The following is a 12234-nucleotide window of genomic DNA, read 5'->3' as shown; positions in this document are numbered from 1 at the left end:
TCACTCTGTGGACATGATTAATGAATAAAGAATAATGAAACCAGTCAGCACAACATAATCATACCTCAACATTAATGAACTATCAGACTTTAACAGGAAAGATTGATGTGTTTTTATACTTCTTTTGAGCATAGAAGCATTACATAAAAGGAAACATGGCTTAATATTGACCTAGACCACTTGGTCAGTGCAACAAAGACTATAGTTGCTCTCCAAAAACTGGAATGAAACAAAACCAAAATAAGAAGTCTGGTTTTACTCCCTGGGAATAGAAGTGGTAGTCTCATTTATAGGTTACGAAACACTAGGTACAATTAAGTACAATAATCACAAGTTTGATAAGAAAATGAAATAAAATACTATGTTACAAATCCCATATAGTTAGAACTCAATTCAAGAACCATAAGAAATGGTAATGCACAATTGAACTATTACCATTTCAAAAGAACCCATAACTATAACATAAACTAACTCAACCTCAACTCCATGTTAATTGAACTTTCATTAAATAAGTAACCAAATTCACAATAATCATATACATAATACATATCATCCAAAATTCTAAATGAATTATTCAAAGATTTTAATCAAATTCTCCCAATTCAAACTTCAAACTAGACCTGCAAATTAAATTGAACTATTCAAACAATTTCTCCAGTTCATAAGCCATTCTACTCCCCATAAAATAAGTAACCAAATAAATTCATAGTTTCAACTTTCAAATTGAACAGTTCAAACAATTTCTCCTATTTCAACAGTAGTTCGAGCAGTACCTACGAATAGTAAATCAAGTAGTACCCACGAAAGGTTACGTACGAATAGTAGTTTGAAGAGTAAAATTTTACTACTCGGCCAATTCCGAGTTGACCAAATAGTAAAAACGCACAACTACTCAATCACATCCAAGATAACTCTTCGGATAGTGGCAACTGAGTTGGAAAATATATATGAAAAATTGGCATAACTTGGCCCGCAAGGCCAACCAATTTTAATTTCCCGATGATATTTGTGCCCATGGGTGTCGACGTATATCTTTTTTAGGTTCATTTTAGGATTTGATTTGCACCCCCTGTGCGCAAAAGAGAGTCTCTATGTTATACAATTCAACATCCTTATATGAGACAGTTTCACGGATCCTTGTCCGTAAAACGGGTTGGGTCAAGACGAAATTTAATACTTATACTATCAAATGTAATACTAAATCGGAAATCAAATATTTATTACTTATATGGGAGAATGTAATACTTTTGAGAGAAAAAAAATATAATACTTTTACATTTTGATGAAAAAATATTACATTTTTCAACAAATGTATTACATTTTTATTTATAATTGCAACGTTACTTATATGGAAAAATATAATACTTTTGATGAAAAAAGTAATATTTTTACATCAAAATATAGAAGTGTTACAATTGTCCTCAAAAGTATTATGTTTTCCCTTATAAGTAACAAATAAACAGTTTATTCCTGATTTACTATTACATTTACATATTGACTTGACTGGTCTCATGGATCAAGATTCGTGAGACGGTATCATACAAATGTGAAACTTTATTTAAACATTTCGTAACTTTAAAAAAAAAAACATTTAGTAACTAATTGTAACATTATTATGTACTGGACAACTTTTTTAAGGCCGGGGTGGGAAAAGGCCAAGCCAAGCGAAGCTATTGGCCGGCTTCAGTATTGAGTCAAGCAAATCTTGAAGTGTGGATTTGACCCATCACCCAATATTACACCAAATTCAATATTCCAAGGTGCGTCTCACATTCACAGAAGCTACATACCAACCCAAACTTATTCGCATATGGCGGGCTACAGTACTTTTATTTTATTTCTTCATGACTTCATGCAATATATATATATACACACACACGATAATCAAGAGAACCAGACCGCATCATATCGCAATAGCAAACCAGGCAAGAAAAGAAAAAGATGAAGCAAATCCAGAAAATCCCATCTTCTTCTTCTTCTTCTCCTGTGAAGCCTGGGAAAACAACCACAAATGTCCATAGTTTCTCCCTCTATATTTTCCTTATCAATGCTGTTTTCTTCTCCGCCGTTTATTACCTCCTCATCAGGTGGCGTGAAAAGATCCGCCATTCTAACCCTCTTCATGTTCTCTCCTTCTCTGAGATCGCCGCCCTCTTCACTTTCCTCTTCTCATCTCTTTACCTCCTCGGCTTCTTCGTTCGCCCCCTTCACAACCAAGAAGATGAAGAAGAAGAACAAGAGCAAGATGATAATAATGTTAAGAAACTACCACAAGTGGCTCTCGAGCAAAAGCCTCGTAAATGTGCTCCAAAATACCAGCTAGAGGGGGATGATAATGATGAGGAGATTGTTAATGCTGTGGTTGAAGGGAAGATTCCTTCATACTCTCTTGAATCCAAGCTAGGGGATTGCCGGAGGGCGGCGGGGATTCGGCGGGAAGCCTTGGAGAGGATAACAGGGAAGTCCTTAGAAGGACTTCCATTAGAAGGGTTGGATTACGAGTCTATTTTGGGACAGTGTTGTGAGATGCCAGTAGGGTATGTGCAGATCCCAGTGGGAATTGCTCGCCCGCTTTTGCTTGACGGGAAAGAATACTCTGTCCCCATGGCCACTACCGAGGGTTGCTTGGTGGCCAGCACCAACCGGGGCTGCAAAGCCATCCTCGCCTCCGGTGGGGCCACCAGCGTGGTCTTCCGGGACGCCATGACTCGAGCTCCGGTTGTGAGATTCGCCACCGCGAAACGGGCGGCGGAACTCATGCTCTACTTACACGACCCAAAGAGTTTCCCAACGCTTTCCGCCGCTTTCAACAAATCCAGCCGCTTCGCCCGGCTCCGGAGCATCAAATGCGCCATCGCCGGGAAGAATCTTTACATGAGATTCTCCTGCTCCACGGGAGACGCCATGGGGATGAACATGGTCTCCAAGGGCGTCCAGAACGTTCTAGACTTTCTCCAGACCGACTTCCCCGACATGGACATCATCGGCATCTCCGGCAACTACTGCTCCGACAAAAAACCCGCCGCCGTGAACTGGATCGAAGGCCGCGGAAAATCCGTGGTGTGCGAGGCCGTCATCAAGGAAGACATCATCAAGAAAGTACTCAAAACCACCGCCGCTTCACTAGTAGAACTCAACATGCTTAAAAACCTGACCGGGTCCGCCATGGCCGGAGCTCTGGGCGGGTTCAACGCGCACGCGAGCAACATCGTGTCGGCCGTGTATATCGCAACGGGGCAAGACCCGGCACAGAACATTGAGAGCTCGCACTGTATCACAATGATGGAAGCCATTAACGGGGGAAAGGACCTCCACGTGTCGGTGACCATGCCGTCGATAGAGGTGGGCACCGTGGGAGGGGGGACGCAGCTGGCCTCTCAGTCGGCGTGTTTGAACTTGCTGGGTGTAAAGGGTGCGAGCAAGGAGGAGCCGGGGTCGAATTCTCGACGGCTGGCCACCATTGTTGCCGGGGCTGTTCTTGCCGGGGAGCTTTCCCTCATGTCCGCCATTGCAGCTGGGCAGCTTGTTAAAAGCCACATGAAATACAATAGATCTAATAAACCTCCAACTTCTTAGAATATTGCATACTAGGAAAGGATATGCTGCAGGATCTATGTCACAATTGACCAAGATTCAAAACTTGATAATTTATTCTGTGGATCTGTGTCCACGTTGTAAGGATGGGTCTTGTTTTAAATGTTTACAATTTACTTAATGTTCACAATTTGTATATTACGAATACACAATCTGAATGTTCAGAACTTACTTATTAAATGTTTGCAATTTACCTTTTAAAATTTAAATTTATATATTGGGGACACACAATGCTAACCTACACAATTTATGTTTTTTGAATTAGAAATACAATTTATATTTTAAAAGTTCACAATTCGAATATTAAAAATTCATAGTTTAGAATCATGATCCACCTCACAAGGTGGATATTAATCCATAGTATATAACAACTCTCAAAACTGAGATATGGTGATTTACAATTTCACAAATATTCTATTTGACTGTGGTGCAGTATGTAGTTATTTAATTTAATTTGGAAGAGGAATTTAATTTCCTCTTACTCTTTAATAATTCCAAAACATTGTACAACTATATAAATTTGAATACCATACTCGTATTTTGTTACATTGACTAGAATAAAATAGGGGTCACACTTGTGTGAGACCGTCTCACGGATCCTTATTCGTGAGACGAGTCGGATCAGGTCAAGGCACCATGCAAATGTCATACTTATATGCTCAAATATAACACTAATCAAAAATACAATTTTTGTTACTTATAAGAGAAAAAGTAATACATTTTCCATAATAAGTAATGTTGACAAGTGCCTCTCACTTATAAGGGCAAATATAATACTTTTGAAGAAAAATGTAATACTTTTAAATCGAAATGTAAAAGTATTGTATTTTCCCTTAAAAGTATTACATTTACCCTAATAAGTAACAAAAATTTTATTCCTGATTAGTATTACATTTGAGTATATAAGTATGACAATTGTGCATATAAGTGTTACATTTGCATCTTGACCCGATCCGACCCAACCGTCTCATGGTGAGACGGTCTCACACAAGTTTTTGCCATAAAATAGATATCTTTTTAAGATTTCTTTTATTAGAGTAACACTTGTATGAAATTGTCTTACGGGTCTTAATCCGTGAGACGGGTCGGATCTTTGATTAATTAGTAATATCCTTTTCCTTTCCAATTTGTCTAATTTCCATTTCTTTTTTCGTTAGAATATTTTTATATTTTCAATCAATTAGTAAAATCTGTTTTCTTTTCCATTTTATCTTTACTATTGTTTGGGCGGAAATTTCACAAAGGATTATTTTATATTTATTAATAGTAGTATAGATATAGAAGTATAGATAAGTATTTGAATTATTATTATTGATGTAAATAATAATTAATAAATTATTTTTTCTTATAAAATTAGGCCGAATTTGTTTTCATTATTCTCACAATTATAATGGTTTAATTATTGTCATAATTTGGTAAATAAAATTTTGTTACCAATTAAACTTTATTAATTTTTTTACCAATTAATTAATAATATTAGTTTGTGCAGTATATAACACATCTAGTATAGAACAAAATTTTAAGAAGAATTTACCAATTAGCTGATTGTTATCCACTCCTCTGGGAGCCTTTAATGATCCAAAATCTTTAAATTTGAACATGTGTCTGTAAATGGATGCAAGTTCCCTAAGGAAAATCATGAAATTTAAAAAACCAAGCAAAAAGCTGAAAAAACTCAAAAAAAAAAAAAAAAAGGTAGCATACTAACAACATAAAAAATGCATAACAATAAATACAAAATAAAGCAATATGACCAAACATGACCATAATTTTATTCCTATTAAATAAAACAATATCTTGACCGCAACAACAGAATTTGCAGATTTGAAGGTGGAGAGGTCTGGAATAATTGCACTGCGTTTTGCGTTTCTCTTTTAAAGTTCACAATATAGGATTAGGGATTTATATAAGGTTGTATCTTATTACAATAGAATTGTAGTATGATAGGAATTGTAATGTAGAATTGTGATACAATAGGAATTGTAATGTAGAATTGTATAACGAATAGAAAAATAGGAAATAATCGAATCCTAAATATTGTAGGACTGTTTTGGGCGGGAAGCTTAAAGTGAGGATTTAGTTTTTATATATAGTAGTCTTATTACGATAGAATTGTATTATGATAAGAATTGTAATGTATAATTGTACAACGAATAGGAAAATAGGAAATAATCGCATCCTAAATATTGTAAGACTCTTTTGGGCGGGAAGCTTAAAGTGAGGATTTTGTTTTTATATATAGTATAGAGTATAGATATAGATTGTAGTATATGAATTGTAGAGGAATTGTAGTATACGATTTGTATTAGAATTGTAGTATAGGAATTGTAGAATAGTAGACTTCATTTTGTAGTATTGGATTTCGTGTTTTAATAGCAGATTTATTTTATACGAATTGTATTGGAATTGCAGTATAGGAATTGTATTGTTATAATATTATTCTATTGTTTATACGAATTGTAGTATAGGAATTGTATTGTTTTAATATTATTCTATTATTTTAATTGTTTTAATGTACAATATTTTGGGCGGGAAGGAAGATTTCGTTTTAGAGGATTTTGTTTTTATATATATAAAGATAAAGATTTGATAAATATGTTTTAAAAGTTTACTTTCATAAGAGTAATAAAATAGATATCTTCTTCTTTAAAAATATATCTTTCATAAGAGTGATAAAATAGATATCTAAAATAAAATAGATATCTTTTTAAGATATCTTTCATTGATCAGAATAAATATTTTTTATTCTATTTTCTTTGAATACCCAAACACAAAAAATTTTGAAAAAATAACTCCTGAAATCATTTTTCAAGTTTTCAAATGGATCATTAGTCTACAATCCACTCTCATAAACAATTACACAAGGATTAGAACATGAAATTTCCTTATTCTCATGATGCATCAACTCTAAATTCTTCAAACACACAAACCATCAAATCCCCTAATTTTCCCTATTTTCATATATATGAAGAAATTGAGTTTCTGCAAGAAATGACTCAAAATCTTGATCTAACTCTTGTTGTGACCAAAATTCCTTCAAAACATGCTAATGAATGTTGTACACCAAACATTAACAAGATTCAAACAAAAATTCTTCATAATAAACTCGAGAATCCTAGGTTATAAATTCTACCTTTTATGCAATAATCACAAATAGAGTATCAAGATAGATTATGCAACTCTAACTCATGTCCATAAAGTAATTACTCACACAGTCACACATATTAAACATAAACATCGTAAAAATACAAGAATAAATCAATAAATAGCATAAAAGAAAGAGATAAAAAATAAAAAGAGACTTATCTATTAAAATGGAATAAGTGAAATGATGAAATTCAAGCTTCAAACACAAGATTACAACCTTCCGTAATGTAAAGGAACCTAAATATAAGTATAATTGATAAGTGCTCATTTGTCTATATTTTTCTCCCTTTCACTAAGTCATTTTGTTTATAGATCATTCCAATTTTCATGAGAATTAGTGCTTATTTGTGTTATTTTGCAAGGAGTATGAGTTGGAAAGCATTGGAAGCCAAGACGGCGATTTTCATGCATTTTGGATGCATTTGGAGTCAATGGGAGTCAAGGAGAAGCTATGGAGATGAGTGCAACACTTCCAAGGGAGCCTAAGACTTGTATTTGCAATGGTATTGGTCATTTGGGCAAACTAAAACAAAAGAGAAGCAAAAGATCAAGGTGTTGAAATTTCTGCACGTCGACATCTTAGTAATTGGATCATATCTCAGCCTAGGAATGTCCAAATTATGTGATCTTTGGACCATTGGAAAGAAGACTTCAAGGGCTACAACTTTTCTAGAAATACAAATTTCGTAATTCTGAACGGAAAATGGTGAAAAACAGACTAGAAGTCAAAGCAGCTGCACAGAGTTCGAAAATGCAATTTCTGGAGAGCTGGCATACGGCCTCACATACGGCCGTATGCATGGCCGTTTGTTTTAGGCCGAATTACAGTGAAAAAATGCTGTTTCTGAAGAGGAGTCATACGGCCACACAAACGGTCGTTTACCAGGCCGTTTGGGACCTGCTTTGCTCACTATTTAAGCTCGTTTTGAGCATTTTGAACACGGTTTTGACCCATGGTTGAACCCTAAACACTCACATTCACTCCCTTTCATATTTTTAGGTTAGATTAGGCTTAGATCTATGTATTTTAACACTTTTGGAGCTTGTAATCTTGGAATTGAAGCTTGAATTTCAAGATTCTTCCTCCCATTTCAATAGAGAAGTTTTCTTTCCTCTATCGCTTTTCTTTTGCAAGATTTATGTTTATTACTTGTATTTTTGTGTTCTTTATGCTATTTAATCATGAGTAGTTAGTTTATGGGCTTGAGTTAGGGTTGTATTATCTATTTTGATGCTTAAGTTTTGATTATTGTGTAAAAGGGGAAGAAACTCACCTAGGGTTCTTGAGTTTGAATTGGATTTATTTCTATCTCTCAATAGTTAATGACCAATGATTATTGCTTGTCTTTGGAAAGTCTTTCATTTCAATGGAAGTTGGATGGAAGACTTAAGCCAATCCAATCTCAAACCCATTTTCTCTTCTATGGAAATAGGNAGTATACGATTTGTATTAGAATTGTAGTATAGGAATTGTAGAATAGTAGACTTCATTTTGTAGTATTGGATTTCGTGTTTTAATAGCAGATTTATTTTATACGAATTGTATTGGAATTGCAGTATAGGAATTGTATTGTTATAATATTATTCTATTGTTTATACGAATTGTAGTATAGGAATTGTATTGTTTTAATATTATTCTATTATTTTAATTGTTTTAATGTACAATATTTTGGGCGGGAAGGAAGATTTCGTTTTAGAGGATTTTGTTTTTATATATATAAAGATAAAGATTTGATAAATATGTTTTAAAAGTTTACTTTCATAAGAGTAATAAAATAGATATCTTCTTCTTTAAAAATATATCTTTCATAAGAGTGATAAAATAGATATCTAAAATAAAATAGATATCTTTTTAAGATATCTTTCATTGATCAGAATAAATATTTTTTATTCTATTTTCTTTGAATACCCAAACACAAAAAATTTTGAAAAAATAACTCCTGAAATCATTTTTCAAGTTTTCAAATGGATCATTAGTCTACAATCCACTCTCATAAACAATTACACAAGGATTAGAACATGAAATTTCCTTATTCTCATGATGCATCAACTCTAAATTCTTCAAACACACAAACCATCAAATCCCCTAATTTTCCCTATTTTCATATATATGAAGAAATTGAGTTTCTGCAAGAAATGACTCAAAATCTTGATCTAACTCTTGTTGTGACCAAAATTCCTTCAAAACATGCTAATGAATGTTGTACACCAAACATTAACAAGATTCAAACAAAAATTCTTCATAATAAACTCGAGAATCCTAGGTTATAAATTCTACCTTTTATGCAATAATCACAAATAGAGTATCAAGATAGATTATGCAACTCTAACTCATGTCCATAAAGTAATTACTCACACAGTCACACATATTAAACATAAACATCGTAAAAATACAAGAATAAATCAATAAATAGCATAAAAGAAAGAGATAAAAAATAAAAAGAGACTTATCTATTAAAATGGAATAAGTGAAATGATGAAATTCAAGCTTCAAACACAAGATTACAACCTTCCGTAATGTAAAGGAACCTAAATATAAGTATAATTGATAAGTGCTCATTTGTCTATATTTTTCTCCCTTTCACTAAGTCATTTTGTTTATAGATCATTCCAATTTTCATGAGAATTAGTGCTTATTTGTGTTATTTTGCAAGGAGTATGAGTTGGAAAGCATTGGAAGCCAAGACGGCGATTTTCATGCATTTTGGATGCATTTGGAGTCAATGGGAGTCAAGGAGAAGCTATGGAGATGAGTGCAACACTTCCAAGGGAGCCTAAGACTTGTATTTGCAATGGTATTGGTCATTTGGGCAAACTAAAACAAAAGAGAAGCAAAAGATCAAGGTGTTGAAATTTCTGCACGTCGACATCTTAGTAATTGGATCATATCTCAGCCTAGGAATGTCCAAATTATGTGATCTTTGGACCATTGGAAAGAAGACTTCAAGGGCTACAACTTTTCTAGAAATACAAATTTCGTAATTCTGAACGGAAAATGGTGAAAAACAGACTAGAAGTCAAAGCAGCTGCACAGAGTTCGAAAATGCAATTTCTGGAGAGCTGGCATACGGCCTCACATACGGCCGTATGCATGGCCGTTTGTTTTAGGCCGAATTACAGTGAAAAAATGCTGTTTCTGAAGAGGAGTCATACGGCCACACAAACGGTCGTTTACCAGGCCGTTTGGGACCTGCTTTGCTCACTATTTAAGCTCGTTTTGAGCATTTTGAACACGGTTTTGACCCATGGTTGAACCCTAAACACTCACATTCACTCCCTTTCATATTTTTAGGTTAGATTAGGCTTAGATCTATGTATTTTAACACTTTTGGAGCTTGTAATCTTGGAATTGAAGCTTGAATTTCAAGATTCTTCCTCCCATTTCAATAGAGAAGTTTTCTTTCCTCTATCGCTTTTCTTTTGCAAGATTTATGTTTATTACTTGTATTTTTGTGTTCTTTATGCTATTTAATCATGAGTAGTTAGTTTATGGGCTTGAGTTAGGGTTGTATTATCTATTTTGATGCTTAAGTTTTGATTATTGTGTAAAAGGGGAAGAAACTCACCTAGGGTTCTTGAGTTTGAATTGGATTTATTTCTATCTCTCAATAGTTAATGACCAATGATTATTGCTTGTCTTTGGAAAGTCTTTCATTTCAATGGAAGTTGGATGGAAGACTTAAGCCAATCCAATCTCAAACCCATTTTCTCTTCTAAAGACTTAAGCCAATCCAATCTCAAACCCATTTTCTCTTCTATGGAAATAGGGGTATCCAATCTCAAACCCATTTTCTCTTCTATGGAAATAGGGGTAGACAATCTCAAACCCATTTTCTCTTCTATGGAAATAGGGGTAGAATTGGGGCAAAATAGCTTTTGTTCTATGGAAATAGGGGTAGAATTGGGGCAAAATAGCTTTTGTTTTTTAAGAACTTAGGTTGGTACACCATGGAAATGGGGCAACCTTTGTTCTAATCCTTGTGAAAACTTGGATTCCTTTGTGCTAGCCTTGAGAACCTAGGGTTAATATTCTTCCCCCAAACTTAAGTGTTAAAGCATCTAGATGGTAATGTCCCTAACTTGAGTCTTATTTCTTTATTTTGCACTCATCTATTGTTTATATGTGTTTGTTCTACCTCATTGTCGTTTGCTTAGCTTCTTGTTGATTTCCTTGTACTAGTGCCTAGTTTTGTGATTGCATATTGCGTGCCATAACCCCCAATCCTCAGCGGAACGACTTTTCACACCCGTACATTCACCATCACTCATTTTTGCTACACATCAATAATCTAACCTAAAAAAAAAAATAAAAGAATATGAAGGAAAATTGTTAGGGTTCACCTATAGGGTTAGAAGTTAGAAACTAGAATCATTGAAAAATGATAAAGAACTTAAATACAGGGTAGAGTACCAAGGAATGGGCTTAGGTACGGGTGTGCAAACGCCCATGCATCCCCTTCAAATAATGCATAGAAAGAAGTGTTTCCTGAATAGTAGTGCACCAACACATTTACACATGAAGCATGTGCATCTGCCACGTGTATTTTGGCAAAACATCTTCCTTGTTATTTTTTTGTTTTACCATTTTAATATTAGAATTGGAATTGGACTTAATAGTTCGCATCATGAAAGTTGTTTTCTTTTGAGTTGGCTTTCTAATGATGCAAAAATCACTTAATTTAGATATTTTTAGGTTGAGATATAATTAAATTAAAATACCAAATAATAATTATGTTGAGCTAACAAAAATTACAACTACGTGCTCTTTTAATTTGTCCCGCTTTTATTTTGGTTTGTTCATATGACCAAAATCATTAAATACACCACTTTTTGTTTCTCTAAAGAGTATTGCATTCATCTTTTTAGCATATCCTTAGTTCCTAATGACTTTAATTATATCCAAAATGTTCCAAAAATTATTCATTTCATCTCGATCAATCATCAGGAATTACATTTAAACACAAAAATGAATAATCAAATAAAGAACACTTTGGGCAAAATTTTAACAAATAGAAAGCAAAATAAGGTAATTAAAATGCAAGGTGAAAATATAAAAATTAGGCACTTATCAATGTTATATACGGACACGACCCATATTAACAAATTAGAGTTCTAAATACAAACACGATTTCTAAACGGGTTAATAACACGATAAACACATTTGGTTAATAGGTTTCGCGTCTACAAGACCTTATTTGACACAATAACCCATTAGAAATATTAATATAATTTTATTTTTAAAAAATAAAACTTTACAAATTTTTTTTGTTAAATCTACAATTAAATCAACAAAATAGTAAAGATATCTATTTTGTAACATACATGATGTTTATAAAATGATAAAATAATATTTAAAATCATAATTAATACTAATATTAATTGGTTTTTTTTTTTTTGAAAAAACTAATATTAATTGGTTAAACATGTTGATTTGTTAAGATACGATTATACGAATTTTAACAAGTCCACCCATTAATGACCGTGACACATTAA

The 12234-nt window shown here is 33.5% G+C and overlaps 1 protein-coding gene across 1 annotated transcript; it reads left to right on the top strand.

The window, feature by feature from the left end:
* Nucleotides 1-1927: 1927 nt before the first annotated feature.
* On the top strand, nucleotides 1928-3774 carry LOC116031547 (3-hydroxy-3-methylglutaryl-coenzyme A reductase-like). The gene has a single exon (XM_031273777.1). It carries the CDS (start codon nucleotides 1942-1944, stop codon nucleotides 3574-3576), a length of 1635 nt encoding a protein of 544 aa, XP_031129637.1. The 5' UTR covers nucleotides 1928-1941; the 3' UTR covers nucleotides 3577-3774.
* Nucleotides 3775-12234: the final 8460 nt, after the last annotated feature.

This window comes from Ipomoea triloba, chromosome 10 (genome assembly GCF_003576645.1).
Source record: "Ipomoea triloba cultivar NCNSP0323 chromosome 10, ASM357664v1".
In the NCBI taxonomy this organism is placed as follows: domain Eukaryota; kingdom Viridiplantae; phylum Streptophyta; class Magnoliopsida; order Solanales; family Convolvulaceae; genus Ipomoea; species Ipomoea triloba.
The sequence above is the reverse complement of the archived record's forward strand: the minus strand, read 5'-3'. Positions and strand labels throughout refer to the sequence as shown.